A 14,196-nucleotide genomic window follows, 5' to 3' on the forward strand; every position below is an offset into this window, starting at 1 on the left:
TGGCAGAGCGGGCAGTAATAATGCCCGCGCGACACCCACCCGTCCAGGCAGCCCGTGTGGAAGACATGCGAACAGGGCAGGTCCCGCACGGAGTCCCTCCTCTCTACCGCGTCCAGGCATATTGCGCTGGCGAGCACGTCAAACACGTCAGCAACCGACCACACCGCCTCGTAGGAGACAGGAGGCAACCCACCATATCGCGTTCTCGAAAACGTGCGACGAAGCCGCCTCCTTCCGCCGCTGCTCCTCCAGCCAGGCGCCGTAGGCCATGGCTGGCGCGTCGTCGTCCAGCACCACCATGACATCTCGCGGAGACCGCAGCTCGTCCGAGGCCGAATGCACGGGCACACTAGACAACGGCAGCGTGAGGAGGATGGAGGTTGCGGGAGGAGACGAGAAGGCACCCACAAAAGCACGGAAACGAAGAAGAGGAAGACCAGGGCGGCGGGGATGATGGCAAGCAGGACTCGAGCGAGAGGGAACTCGGGCTGCTGCTCCATTTCGCTGGCGGAGAAGAGGAGATCGAATCTTCCTCTGCTCTGGCAAGAAGGCCGTCGCCGCTTGTAAAGGCAAATGGGCTCCGGCAGGGTCACGCGAACGACAGATCACGCTACCATCGCGTCACATTTTCTGAGCTGCGCATGCGACAGAATCACCATCGCGTTGGAAGCCGATCAGCGAGCCGGGGAAGAAAAAGGTATGCAGCTTCTTGTCAAAGCATCTTCATCTCCAGCAGCAGCAGGCACGGAGGCCGCCTCGGATTAGGTGCAGCGCAATCGTGTTGAAACGTTCGACATGGCCTGCGACCGATCGGCATGTGGGACGGACGTGGAGGGGAATTAGGCCGACGCCTCCCGCATCCCCGCCTGTCCTTCTTTCAACAACGCTCCTAAGCGATGTCGGACGGACATAGGTAACACTGATTGGCCAACCCCGCACTTGCCATGATTATTCCATCACTGCGGAGCTGCTGCTGTGCGACATCTCGGTGCGATCGAGCAGAGGCGGACCATCTCCCTTTCATCTCTGCGCCATCGGCCTGCAGCCAGCCGCAACTAACCTCTTGCTCAGCCCACTTTTGCAGCAGCAGCACTTTATTCCAGCAGTCTGCAAGTCGATCAATCCCGCGGATACCAAACAAGACCAGGCTGTGGCGATATTCAAAGCACTGGGAGTGAATTCTCAGTGGCTTCACTTTGACACTTGGACATCATTCCTCCATCTTCCTTCTTTTTCCCCCATCTACTTACTGCCTTACACCAATCCGGAGTGCTGGTCATATGTGTTTTCACCAGGACGAAATCGATCTATATCGTCGCTCTAAATCTCCCAGGGACATTGCGCGCAGCCGGCAGCTGGGGAGCGACTTTGCTAAGCCTTCCACAGCTGAAAGGATGGGTAACCGTTACTCGGCCAATGCCGTGACCCAGATCTTCAGGTACCAGACAACCAGTCCGCATCCAACCCCCTACCGGTGTACTTGCATCCCAAATCATCTTAGCACCATCTCGACGAAATTCCAACTCAGGCACAATGTCGTTTCTCATCTCTGCTCTACGCCGGAGAATGGCGCCGTGTGGTAGGTCGTATGCAGCAAGACAATAGAAGAATGAAATGTATAAAGAGATGGACTATTCACCACCGCTGAACTCACCATCAAGCCATTTTCTCTCCATCCAGAGAAAAGAAGATACGAAGCGCACAACCTACCATTGATGTGAGCAACGAGATTCCCGGGGAACCGGTTGAGTCTGTCTTTCTTTCCATAGATAAGCGATTGACGAATCACGCATAGGGCAGTTGGCGATTTACACGTCTTTCCGAAATATCCATCGTCTTTACTATGTACAAACAGGACGATCTTATTGCTGAGCCCTGTGTAAACGGCCGAAACTTCCTGGAATGGAAATTCCTCTGATCGCGCCAGTTGATCTCCGTCAGCAGAGTTATGCCTCTTTGCGGACTGGTGTGAACCCAATGGAGCGAGATACTAGTTGAGTCGGTCGGGATTCCTTTACAAGCTTGCTTGACCAGGGTGTTTCCAGGGTCTTGCTTATGCGATCACAGGGTCCAAAGGCAAAATTGGACGAAGGAGGGGTTGCATGTAGGCGGGACTGTTTCCTATCGAAGCTTCAGCCCCCAAAGTTCCCCACTTACAACCCCAGCGACTTAGTGTTGATCATCTTACTTACCCCGCCGGCAATAGATGGCGCGAGAATGCTAGCTTATCCATCTGTTACCAACCAGCGAGTGCGCAACATGGGTGCGATTCTGCAATGCGCTGTCCGTGGTGGAGAGCACCTCTTATGCGGGCCATATATACCTCGGCTAGTGAGCTCACCATGTTAATTTAAACTTCATCCATCAATCGAAGCTTCTCCCGTCCATTTGCCAACAGCTTTCACATTCGCCATCATGCCAGACGAACACGTGGATGTTCTCATCGTTGGGGCGGGCTTCGGCGGCATCTACCAGGTCCATTCACTACGTGACATGGGACTCTCGCTCAAGGTAGTCGAGACCGCGCCCGATGTGGGAGGCACCTGGTGGTGGAACCGCTATCCAGGAGCCATGAGCGATACGGAAAGCTACCTGTACCGCTATTCCTGGGACAAGGAGGACCTGCAAACCTATCCGTGGACACAGCACTACCTTTTCCAACCCGAGATCCTCAAGTATCTGAACCACGTCGTCGACAAACATGACCTGCGGAAGTACATGGAGTTCAACACAGAGATGGTGTCGGCAGAATACGACGAGGACGCCAACATCTGGCGCGTCGGCCTCAAGACGGGCGACGACGTCAGGGAGATCACTGCGCGCTACCTCGTCACCGCGCTGGGCCTGCTCACCAAGCAAAACTTCCCCGACATCCCCGGCCTCGACTCCTTCACCAACGGGCCGATCGTGCACTCGCAATCGTGGACGCCCGACATCCAGGTCGCGGGCAAGCGCGTGGGCGTCATCGGCTCGGGCTCGACGGGCGTCCAGATCATCACCGCACTCGCACCACAAGTCAAGTCGCTGACCAGCTTCCAGCGCAGCCCGCAATACTCAGTCCCCAGCGGCAACCGGCCGGTCGACCCCGAGTACCGGGCGTGGGTCAACGCGCACTACGACGACATCTACGCGCAAGTGCTCAACTCGATGACGGCCTTCGGCGTCGTCGAATCCACCCGCTCCTTCCACTCCGCGACGCCCGCTGAGCGCGAGCGCGTGTTCGAGGAGCTGTGGCAGAAGGGCAACGGGTTCCGCTTCATGTTCGGGGGGTTCGCCGACATCACGACGGACCGCGCGGCCAACGAGGCCGCGTGCGACTTCATCCGCCGCAAGATCGCGGCAACCGTCGCCGATCCCGACAAGGCGCGCAGGCTGATGCCGCGCGAGCTGTACGCGCGGCGCCCGCTGTGCGACAACGGCTACTACGAGCAGTTCAACCGGCCCAACGTCGACGTCGTCAACCTGCGCGACACGCCCATCGACACCGTCACGCCTCGCGGCATCCGCACCAGCGACGGTAAGCAGAAGAGCCTCCTCCCCAAAAACCTAACACGCACTGACGGGCCCCGCAGGCACCCACCACGACCTCGACCTCATCGTCCTCGCCACCGGTTTCGACGTCATCGACGGGTCCTTCGCGCGGATCCGGATCCGCGGCCGCGCCGGGCTCGCCCTCTCCGAGCACTGGCACCCACTACAAGGCGGGCCGCGCAGCTACCTGGGCTACTGCGCGGCGGGCTTCCCCAACCTCTTCATGATCGGGGGGCCGCAGGGGCCGTTTTGCAACTTCCCTCCGGCCGTCGAGGAGGGGGTCGAGTTCATCACGGCGGCGATCGGGGCCGCGGAAAAAGTGAGGAGGGAGAAGGGGAGGGAAGTGGTGGTGGAGGCGGAAGCGCAGGCGGAGAGGGAGTGGGTGGAGATGTGTGAGGAGATTTCGCGCGGGAGTTTGTTTCGCGAGGGCCGCGGGTGGATCTTTGGGAAGAACATTCCGGGGAAGCCGGATACTTGTCGGTTTTTCTTTGGCGGGTTGGCCAGGCATCGGCAGACGGTGAGGGAGGTTGTTGAGGGGGGGTGGCGCGGCTTTAAGCCGTTTGTGTAGGGGTGGGGGTGCTTTCGTTTCCGCTGTCGAAGAGGAGCAAGTACGGTCGGTGGGTGTGAAGGGATGAGTGAGGTACATTATGCATAGCTAATGGAGGCTTACATCTTATGTTACACTGACACGTGGCTAGCATAGGTAGCAGCACCGCCCTGCTTACTACGGAGCTATGAGCCATGGCCTTGCACGAAGAACTTGATAACCACACCTCTTTCCCGTGTTCATCTATAGTGATTTTACTTGTGTATAGGCCTTTAAGTCCCCCTCGCTGACTTCACGCCCACAACCTTTCTACTTCATGCCACTGAGCGGCATCAAGCCCAATATGCTGATATTCATTCAACGACTTTCGTGCAACACATGAAACGAACAGCAGTCCCCGTCCTATCAGAGGCGTCAATAACTGTAGTCTTCCCCCGGGCAGGTGAAGGGAACGCCCTCAGGATCCCGGTACAGCTTTTCGTCGGCAAAATACTCCGTGCTGTAGTCGATATCCACGCACTTGTAGTTATCGGGGCCGTCACCACCGTTCGGACCGACGTGGGGACAGTGAATCTTAGCGATGTGAGCACGCCACAGTCTGGAGAAGGAAGCGCTCAGAGAGAAGGCAGTCAGTCATGCAATGAACTCACCTCGGGCCGGATTTGAGCGAGGATAACGTGGATGGTGCGGCACGCGATGTTGTCGCCCCACGCCTCGTCGTAGTTCCCGAAAGGCTTCGCCGCGAGGTCGGCAACGCAGTCTTCCTCGCTGTCGTACTGCCGGTTGGGGCCGGAGCAACGCTGCTGGACGGCGGGGCAGAGCGTCCGCCTGAAAGCGTCTTGCGCGGGCGGGTCGTCGAAATTGGCGCCGAGGAGGATCGAGTTCCAGCGTTGGAGGTTGGGCAGCCAGGCGTCGTAGCGAAGCACTTGCCCGTCGTCGTCGAAGTTCCAGAAGGCGACCTGGATGGAGGAGGCTTTAGCGGGTGGTGGTGGTGGAACGCGTTGGATCTGCGAAGGGAAGGGAGGAACGTACCTGCTTTGCTGTTGTCGTCGTGCCTGACGACGTCCCGTTGATCAAGCCGCCGGTTGTGGGGTCCACTTGGCCGATCTTGAGGTAGACCACCGAGGCCGCGACTGACGGACACCCGGACGTGAACTCCACTACTTCGGCTGCATAGATGGCTTTTCCGGATGTGCCCTGGGGGGTCGGTGCCAGTGCGAAGAAGTACTCAATCGAGTCCTCAAAGCCGGTGAAGTTCCCGAGTGGCGTGATGCGGCCCGTGGCATTAGGGTTGAACAGTCCTGGCGGAATGGCGGCGGACCCGTTTGCGATGATTGGGAGGAAGTTCGGGTAAACAGTCAGATTGTAGATGCTTTGGATGGTTTGTAGGTTTCTGGATTCGAAGTCTTCGTATGCAAGCGCGTAGGGTTGGAGCAGAAGGATATAAAGAATGGCGGAAAGTACCGTAGACATTTTGATCGAAGGATGGGATCGCTCGTAGAGATGCAATGCTCATGTCGGTAAGCCAGTCTCATATACGGAGATCGACAAGGAATGCTAAGGAGGTGGCGCTTGTCAGACGATTGTCGTATGCAAAATGCGCAAGGTAGATAGATCAGCATCGGGTCTCCGCAAGGCTGGCTTCATGGGCGTTGCGCTGTGTGGTAATACGCATTGTGGTGGCAGAAACCAATATTCTCTCCAAAAGCATGGAGCCCTTGGCATTTGTAGGCTGAACACAGCCGCTCATTCACCCGAAGCATGTTTTACTTCTTCGAGCCACACTTAAACGGAACACTTGCGTCCAAAGTCTGCCATGGCTTCAACAGCTGCACGTCGTAGACAGGAGTGACTACACGAGAATCTCCATCCAGCCTTACTTGATGGAGGGGACCCGACGTGTAAAAAAGCAATAGCCCTTGTGTTACCTTGAGTTCGGCTCTCCATACCAAAGCAGTTGGCTTGATCAGCGGAACGCCGGAAGTGGTTGTCATGACCATCTTTTTGGGGTTCTCAGCACTTGTGACATTCGATCGAGAGAAGTGGCGGGTCGGATGACAGGTATGCGGCCCAAAACAGCGATGAAGGCAAGAAGTATCAAAGTAGTGGCTCAGTTTTCCAATAGACCGAGGTAAAATCCAGCTGCTCGTTTTCATGGATGCGTCTGAGGAAGTAACAGGATACGTACTACGCGGCCAGTAGTTAGCTTGAAAGTAGGACGAGGAAATAAGGAAAAACGACAAGACGCATATTATAGGATTCAGAGACTTGTGTTGCAGCTCGCCTTTCCGAAATTGATTGAGTGAATTGCTTTTTAGAGCATTATGGTTGCCACAGATGCCTGTCAGGCTGCGTAAACCAGATTAATATTCGGACGAACGCCGAACGTGACTCAGCCATAGCATCATTAAAGCGTTAAATGAAGACAATGTCTCGCACAGAGACCTGCCATCGGGAAGGTTTGAAGTCTGAGCAGGTTTTAACTTTGTCGAGTTCCGCACGTTTCCGAGGCTGGCAAAAGCAATTTCGCCATCTTAAAGGTAACTGTCCCGATGCTCATTCCATTAACTACATCGTTCATCTATACATCTTGAAGTCCCCTTTGATCAAGCATCAGTCACTTCTTCCAAAAATGAGACGCACGTATACCGTTGCTTTTTGCATACTCATCACCACCATCTCAATGTTCAACATCGTAACCCCTTCCGAGATCGACACGGGTCAGCAGCCTGGTGAGTCGGGAGTTTCCCCTTTGGAGATGGATATTCGCGGAACTCCAAAGCGCAAGCATCACCTAACAGATGGGGTCTCAGAACTCTCGCTTTGCTACCTCGCGTCGCACGCCACGCCGCCCAACGAACCGCAGATACGCCTCCCCCCAACCTTTTCGACTCCGCCATCATCTCCTCCCGACTGGGATGCCACACCCGGCGATTGGTTCCTCGGCCACTGGTACTACATCGCATCCGGGAACCCCGCATACCGGGAATGGCGCAACATGCAATGGCACCTGACGCCGATCAGCCTGCGGGACAACACGTCCTCGCCCTCGCCACAACTGCAAGACGTCGTTTCCTACGACCTCGAGGGCGGCGGCGGATATCTCATCTACGGCATCGACACCCCCGTCGCACCCGACGCGTACCGGTGGGTGGCGGCCGGGCCGCTCGCGGCGCAGAACAACACATGGCAGGTACTCGCATGGGGCTACGACAGCGCCGACGTCGCGTACGCCATGTTCTTCGAGACGTGGCCGAGCGGGACGAACACGCCGAGTCAACTCTACTTCATCTCCAGGTCCGATCGGGGAATTGCCGAGGACACGTACCGGAGCCTGCTTCGCGGCGTGACGGAGCTGGGCGATTCGGAGCTTGGCGAGGCTTTGAACAGAGTGTATCCGATCACGCAAGATGGGGGGAGGCACGGGCTGCCGTATCCTACCTGTAATGCTACGTGCATGCGGAACGGTAAGAGGCCATGTCTCTGCGCGAGACAAACAGTTGCTAACGGATGCCCAGCATATGCACTCCCTCCGCAATTGAGCCCGGATTAGCCCGCTCGATAATTGTATCTTGTATCGCAGGCTCTCCATCGTCGGGGCAAAGAAAAATTACACGTGCCGCCCAGGATATTGGGCTTGATACCGCTTAGTGGCGTGAAGGAGAAAGGTTGTGGGCGTGAAGTGGGTGAGGGGGACTTGAAGGCCTACACATAAGTAAAATCACTACAGATCGACACGGGAAAGAGGCTCTAAATGTAGCAGCTTGCAAGCTTCTTGCAGGGGATCATCACTTTATTCTTGAGGATCCAGAACAGAAAACAACGAAGGTGCGTAATACAAATAAGGGTAAGTCCTCTTTGATTTCGTTGTATCTGAAGAATACTGCAAATGTATACTTCAACTTCCTCACCAGCCAAGTATGCAATTCGTTTCAACCTTCTTAAGGTAGCTTCAAACATCAATGTCATGAATCCATTAGCCTCCATATGATTATCTGCCAAATCGCTACCCATCATCAACAAGCCCCATAATAATCCCAAAGCTTCCATCCCCCTCTCCAACGCCAGTCCCGCTATACCCGATCCCCATCCCAAAAAAACGCCCAGAATGCTCATTTTGTTACCATGCTTAACGCTCAACCAAACCAAAGAAAGCAGAGAAAAAGCAAAAAGCACAAAGCAGAAAGCCGTCTGCCAATGTACCCATCATGCACACCCCCGTCCTACTTCATTCACAAGCTCCCCGGCTCCGTTCCATCCTCCAAACTCTAGACCGCCAAACAGACCGGAGCGGGATCGAAATACTTGAATCCCAACAACACCGACGTCCCAGGCACAGCCGTTGCGGCGACATCCAGTGCCTCCTCGCCAGCAGCGCACGCGGGATAAGCAAGACCAAGGCGCTCGCACACGTCCTCCACCATCGCCGCTTCAGGCACCACCACATCGACAAGCCCAGCAACAGGCAAAACAGCTTCTCCATCTCCATCTCTTCCTTCCCCCTCGTAAGCGGCAGTCAGTTTGGAGATGATGTCCTGCATCTTCTCGAAAGCGGAGGCGAGGACGTCCGACGACGCGGCGAAGGCGGCGTCTTTTTGGAACAAAGCGGCGTCGTCGTCGTCGTCGGCGGCGACAACGACAGCAACAGACGAAACAGCTTCTTCTTCTCCTTCTTCTTCTTCTTCTTCTTTTTCTTCCTCGTAAGCCACGGTCAAGGTGGAGACGATGTCCTGCATCTTTTCGAAAGCGGAGGCGAGGACGTCCGAGGACGCGGCGAAGACGGCGTTTTTGAACGCGGCGTCTGCGTCGACGACGTCGGGCGAGGAGGAGGAGGAGGACGAGGACGAGGGTAGGACCGACGGTTGCTCGGCGAGGACGGTGGTGGTGGAGGTAGTTGCGGGGCTCAATGTCTCGAGGACAAAAGCCGTGACGATGGCGGTGGAGGTGTGGGTAGCGGTAGCGGTAGCGACAACGGTGGAAGTCTGCACGACGGCCGTCTCCAGCGGAGGAGGAGGAGCCGTGGCATTATCGACACCAAAGACGCGGTGGTCGACGGGATCGAAATCGAACGCCACCAGGCTGGCATCCAAGCCCACACCACCACCAGCACCACCATCCACGACCCACCCCCACGCCACCACAACCGCCAACAGCGCAATAAGCACATTCCTCCAATCCGCCGCGACAACCCAGGCCGCCCTAGCCAGCAACACGCCCAGGGGCAGCTCCCTCCTCGCCTTCTCCGCCGCCTGCGCGGACCTAACCCTCTCGTCCCTCGCCCGCCTCCTCTCCGCGCGGACCGCCTCCTTGCGCTCCCGCTCGACCCTCTCCTCGGCCGCCCTCCTCTCCGCCGCCGCCGCCAGCGCCGCGTTGCCGATGAGCCGCAGCCGCTGCGTCTCCGCCAGCTGCGCCGCCTCTGCCGCCCGCGCCCGCTCTTCCTCGCGCGCCGCCTGCACGAGTGCCTCGCGTTCCGCCTCCAACATCGCCGCCTCGTGCTCCCTTCTTTGGGTCACGCGCTCCGCTTCCATCGCCGCCTCGCGCTCCGCCCTCTGGGCAGCCTCAGCCTCAGCCTCACGGCGGCGCTCCGCCTGAGCCTCGGCTTCTTCTCTTTCTCTCTCTCTTTCTTCTTCTTCTTGACGCTTCGCCTCCTCGGCAGCGGCAGCAGCAGCAGCAGCACGCGCTCTCTCATCCTTCTCCCTCTCCTCCTCCCTCTCCCTCTCCTCCCTCTCCTCCCTCTCCTCCTCCTCCTCCCTCACGGCGCGCGCCAACGCGCGGTGCTGGGCGGCCGTGAGGTGCGGCGCGACGGCCACGTCGATGCGCTCCATCTCGCTCCAGGCGGCGGCCCAGGCGCCGGGGCCGGCGAGGAGGCCGTTGGCGGCGTACGTTTTGATCGACCAGCGGGACGTGTTCGTCGTCTCCGACACTACCGCGTTCGCGGGGAGCGGGAGGTGGGCGTGGCAGGTCGTGCAGGTGATTTCGTCTGCGGCTGCGTCTTCTTCTTCGTCCATGGTGGCTTCGACGCCGCTGTCTCGGCGGTGGGTGGACTTGTCGTGCGCAGCCGCAGCCGCAGCCTCCTCCTCCTCCTCCTCGTTAGCGGCAGCCTCCTCCTCGTCGTCGTCGTCGTCGTCGTTGGCGGTAGACGAAGGAGAAGGAGCGCCGTAGAAATGCCCGCACTTGAGCACGCGCGGCGGGCGCAGCTCGAGGCCCTCGAGCACGCGCTCCTCCAGCACGTCCATCTCGTCGCGCGGGTGGGCGACCAGCAGGCCGCGCGTCATCAGGACCGGGTCGGCCAGGCGCTCCTCCAGCAGCGCGAAGGCGCGCATGGTGGAGCGGGGCAGGACGCGCTGCATGACGTGCGGCGGGTACGGGAACGACGGCGACGGGAGGAGCGTGACGTGTAGCAGGATGAGGGGGGCGCGGGATTGGGAGCGCGAGTGGTGCGAGGGCGTGAGGTGATGGTGGGAGGGGGAAGAAGAAGAATACTGGGGCATGGGATCGGGGTGGAAGCGGGTGGGCGTGTCGACGATGCTGGTGTGGTGGCTGCGGCGCGGGGCCGAGGGGCGGTGGTGGCTGCGGTGGTGCGTCTTGACCTTGTTTTCGTCGGGGACGACGCTGCTGCGGTAGGCGGTGATGTCGCGGTGGGGGGATGCGGACTTGGTGGGCGAGATTTGGGGGCTGCTCGTCCGAGGCATTGCTTTCTTGTGCTGGGCGAGCGGGAAGCAGTCGGAGGGCATGTCGGAGATGGACGACGGCTCGGTCAGCTGGGTGCGGTTGGAGAGGCGGCGGCCGCGGCCGGCGGAGCTGCGCGAGTTGATGGTGTTGCGGCCGTCGGACGATTGCGAGGGCGGGCCGAACATGTAGTAGTCGTTGTGCGGAATGTCGGCGTCAATGAGCGGGTCGTCGACGTCCTCGAAGGGGGTGATGACGGCGGGGTGGGTGGTGACCTCGAAGCGGTCGTGGATCGAAGACATGGTGGTGCAGGAATGCCGGGCAGAATGCAACGGGTGGTTTCTGGTGTTGAGTCCGAATCGGGTAAACAAACAGCAACTGCACGCAACAACCCCCGAGCAACGAAACGAAGAAGAGACAGAAGCGAAAGGGGAATTCGACAGCAGTGTACGGATAGCAGCAGTGCCGGGCAGGGAAGTAGGAATTTATCTCGAGCGAGGGCCGGGATGGCTGGCGTTGGCCGGGGCACTAGGCGGCAGTCGGTGTGCAGCTGCGCCAATCGCTAGCCGCCAGCGCAGTCCGCCGGGCAACCCGACACCCTTTCCCCGGACCGTCGACCAAGCACGTCGCAACGTCGCAGCTCTCGCAAGCCAAGCGCCCAACCATGCACCACCGTTGCTGCTGCACCCGGATGCCATTATTGGAACGAGCTGCCCGCGCCAACAGCCTCATCATCTGCGTGACGGCGAGCTGCATTGCTGCTGCTGCTGCTGTTGCTGCTACGCTCTAGCCTCGCCCAGCCACCATCTTTTTCGCCTCGCATGGTCTCAGACGAACGCCCCATATTACTCCCTGCGCCCTCTGAATCGCTCGTCTTCCCCAGCGGCCCGTCTCCGGTTCTGCCGACCTCCCGTCTGGCCCATTGGGCCGCTGCATCAAAACGTTTGTCGGCCGCCCAGTTGGGCTGCTGCGAGGGCGCTCTCAGCTGTCACCGCAGTAGCCATGACCGGTGAGACAGACAAGTTTCCGTGTGCATTATCTTCGCTGCGACCGCAACGCATCGTGGCCTTGCTGGTTCCAATGGCCTTTTTTCGATATTGACATTTCGTCATCGTCGTCCAAGCTTCGTCATTTTGCCCGGTCTTGTGGGTTAGGTGCGATGGAGGCTGGGGACGCTCGGGCGGCTATGCGGCAGCGGCGCCCGCCCAAGGATCCACACCCGCTTGCTGATGATGCGCGCATCTGGAGATCCCGCGCTCCACCGCTTCCTGTCGACATGTTCCCTCCTTTCCCCCATGACCCTTTGGAAGAATGGAACGGGGTGGTTGCCTTCTAGATCCTGCGGCTCATGCCGCGTGGAGGAAGCCGTTGGCCGCCATGGAAGATTCCGTAAAGCGTTCCATGTGCTCTGCATGTTTTCTGGCCTAATAAGGCAGGCCTTTCATAAGAATTGGCCTGCATCTGCTGGTGGAGGAGAAGACAAGAGGACTTACTACGCCTGTGGCAATATGGGTGCATAACGAACCTCGATCCCAATGCCGCAGTCAGTTTGCAAAGTTCTTAGCTCGGGAATTTAGTCACATTGGAGCCCCTCCACTCTTATCCAGACGCAGCCGTCCCTTTGCAATTTTCATGTTATTACATCCTAGAAAGCCGGACGGTAGTCGAAACCCCCTCTCCCCACCAAATCGCATTGATATCATTGTATAACCGAGACGACCCTACCAGACGCCCGCTAATGCAAAGATAGTACAGCAGCAGCAGCAGCAGCCACGCAAGCCAGCATGATCCCGCACCCCCAAGCTCTAAACATCCATCTCATCCGCCCCAACGCCCTTCTTCGCGCGATCCTCGACGCGCTGCCTCGTCTTCCCCTTCGCCTCTTCCACCCACGCATCATACGTGCCATCCCTAACCTTCGCCTTCACGACCCCCTTGGCCAACTCCCCCACGAATCCCACAAAATTGTGCCTGCGCAGCGCATTCTCCCACGTCCACGCCGTGCGCTTGCCCTCCTCGCGCTGCAGCGCCTCCTGGTCGCCGATTTCGCGCGCGCGGATGCGCAGGTCGCGCACCATGGCGAGCAGGTTGAACCGGATCTCCGTCTGCGGGTAGCGCGCGATGCGGCGCTGCAGGACGGGTATGACCTTGTCGGGGAAGTCGTCCGCGGTGCAGGCGCCGTGCGCGATGGGCGCGGGCTGCAGCCCATCGAGCTCGTACAGTTGGCCGTTGATGGGCGTGTAGGCGATGAAGTGGTAGACGTCGTCGTCGCCCGTGGCCGCGCGCGTCGTCTCGTCGACGAAGGGCGAGGAGCGCGCGAACGAGTTGTGCGTCTCGCGGATCAGGTCCGAGTTGGAGAGGGCTTCGCCGCGGAGCTGTGGGGCGTTTTTGTTAATGGGTTGGCGGGAGGAGGGAGAGACGGGGCTTGCGTACGTCCGAGGGGAAGGCGGTGGTGAAGTCCTTGAACTCGCGCAGCTGCGAGCCGATGTCTATCTCGCCGTCCTTGTTCAGCAGCACCGACAAGAGGGCTTGGGTGCCGCAGGCATTCTGGATGGTTTGGGCGGCGAAGAAGATGTCTTCGGCGGCCTGGTGGTCGAAAGAGCCGTCCCTTGGGGTGGCCGAGGGCTTCTCGTCGGTGGGGTATTTGAAGAGGAAGATGACGCCGTAGACGGGGCTGAGCTGGCGCAGGGAGTCGGAGTCGAGGGAAATGAGCTCTTCAAACTGCACGTCTTTGGTTCCGAGGTTCTGCAGCAGGTAGGTGAAGACGCCCTGCGCGCGCCAAGGTCAGCGGCAGTGGCGGAGGAGCAAAGGAAGGCAGCGCACAAACCGCGTCGGACTCGATGGTGTTCCAGCCTCCAGACATGGCTTGTGAGGCGAGAGAGAAAGGTGTGGGCGGTGGAGGGTTGGAGTGTTCGGTGGTGGAGCTATGGCGGCGATTGCCTCATCGCTGCCGCCCGCAGTTTTACCATACAACGGGCAGTCACCTGCTTTCGCTTAAGGTTTCAGGCGCGCTCCGGCTCCGTGCGTTGCAGCCGCGAGGAATTGTTATGTCACGTAAAGGCGAATGGCTGACACTGGTCAATTCCACTCCTAATTGGCGGGTCTGGGGCGCGTGAGGCCATGCGCAAAACCACCAGTTGCAGCTCGAAGTAAGTAGGTGGCCGTTATCACAAACAGCCCTTGCTTGAAACGCGACAGCCCAATCACGGCTGGCGGTGCGACGCGGCTTCCTTGCGCGAATGCCAAGCCCCGCACCGCGCGCACGTTATTTCTCCGATCCACATTCCTTAGCTGCGCTTTTCTTTCCAACCTCAAGCTTTTGCACCTGTTGCTGGGCGGCTGCTTGCTCGTGTCTTAGCCGCCTCCGATTGCCCGTCTCCTCTGACACCACCGGCCGCTGCCAGCGTGGATTCAGCTCTCAATCTCGGCGTCGCAAACTGACCCGCAAG

General features: G+C 59.0%; 5 protein-coding genes across 5 annotated transcripts; 2 read left to right on the forward strand and 3 right to left on the reverse strand.

The window, feature by feature from the left end:
- Positions 1 to 2,415: 2,415 nt before the first annotated feature.
- Positions 2,416 to 4,099, forward strand: SLS55_005051 (uncharacterized protein; the record flags this gene model as incomplete). The annotated part of the gene is made up of 2 exons (XM_066776502.1): positions 2,416 to 3,517; positions 3,573 to 4,099. 2 exons carry the CDS (start codon positions 2,416 to 2,418, stop codon positions 4,097 to 4,099), a joined length of 1,629 nt encoding a protein of 542 aa, XP_066632344.1.
- Positions 4,100 to 4,492: 393 nt separating this feature from the next.
- On the reverse strand, positions 4,493 to 5,551 carry SLS55_005052 (uncharacterized protein; the record flags this gene model as incomplete). Its single annotated transcript, XM_066776503.1, has 3 exons — positions 4,493 to 4,651; positions 4,729 to 5,037; positions 5,111 to 5,551. 3 exons carry the CDS (start codon positions 5,549 to 5,551, stop codon positions 4,493 to 4,495), a joined length of 909 nt encoding a protein of 302 aa, XP_066632345.1.
- A 1,210-nt stretch (positions 5,552 to 6,761) lies between these two features.
- On the forward strand, positions 6,762 to 7,631 carry SLS55_005053 (uncharacterized protein; the record flags this gene model as incomplete). Its single annotated transcript, XM_066776504.1, has 3 exons — positions 6,762 to 6,810; positions 6,892 to 7,545; positions 7,597 to 7,631. 3 exons carry the CDS (start codon positions 6,762 to 6,764, stop codon positions 7,629 to 7,631), a joined length of 738 nt encoding a protein of 245 aa, XP_066632346.1.
- Positions 7,632 to 8,346: 715 nt separating this feature from the next.
- SLS55_005054 (uncharacterized protein) lies at positions 8,347 to 11,049 on the reverse strand (the record flags this gene model as incomplete). The annotated part of the gene is made up of 1 exon (XM_066776505.1): positions 8,347 to 11,049. One exon carries the CDS (start codon positions 11,047 to 11,049, stop codon positions 8,347 to 8,349), a length of 2,703 nt encoding a protein of 900 aa, XP_066632347.1.
- A 1,503-nt stretch (positions 11,050 to 12,552) lies between these two features.
- Positions 12,553 to 13,610, reverse strand: SLS55_005055 (uncharacterized protein; the record flags this gene model as incomplete). The annotated part of the gene is made up of 3 exons (XM_066776506.1): positions 12,553 to 13,122; positions 13,181 to 13,516; positions 13,575 to 13,610. 3 exons carry the CDS (start codon positions 13,608 to 13,610, stop codon positions 12,553 to 12,555), a joined length of 942 nt encoding a protein of 313 aa, XP_066632348.1.
- Between the last annotated feature and the right edge of the window lie 586 nt (positions 13,611 to 14,196).

The sequence above is a fragment of the Diplodia seriata genome (assembly GCF_021436955.1).
Source record: "Diplodia seriata strain FDS-637 chromosome Unknown scaffold_5, whole genome shotgun sequence".
In the NCBI taxonomy this organism is placed as follows: domain Eukaryota; kingdom Fungi; phylum Ascomycota; class Dothideomycetes; order Botryosphaeriales; family Botryosphaeriaceae; genus Diplodia; species Diplodia seriata.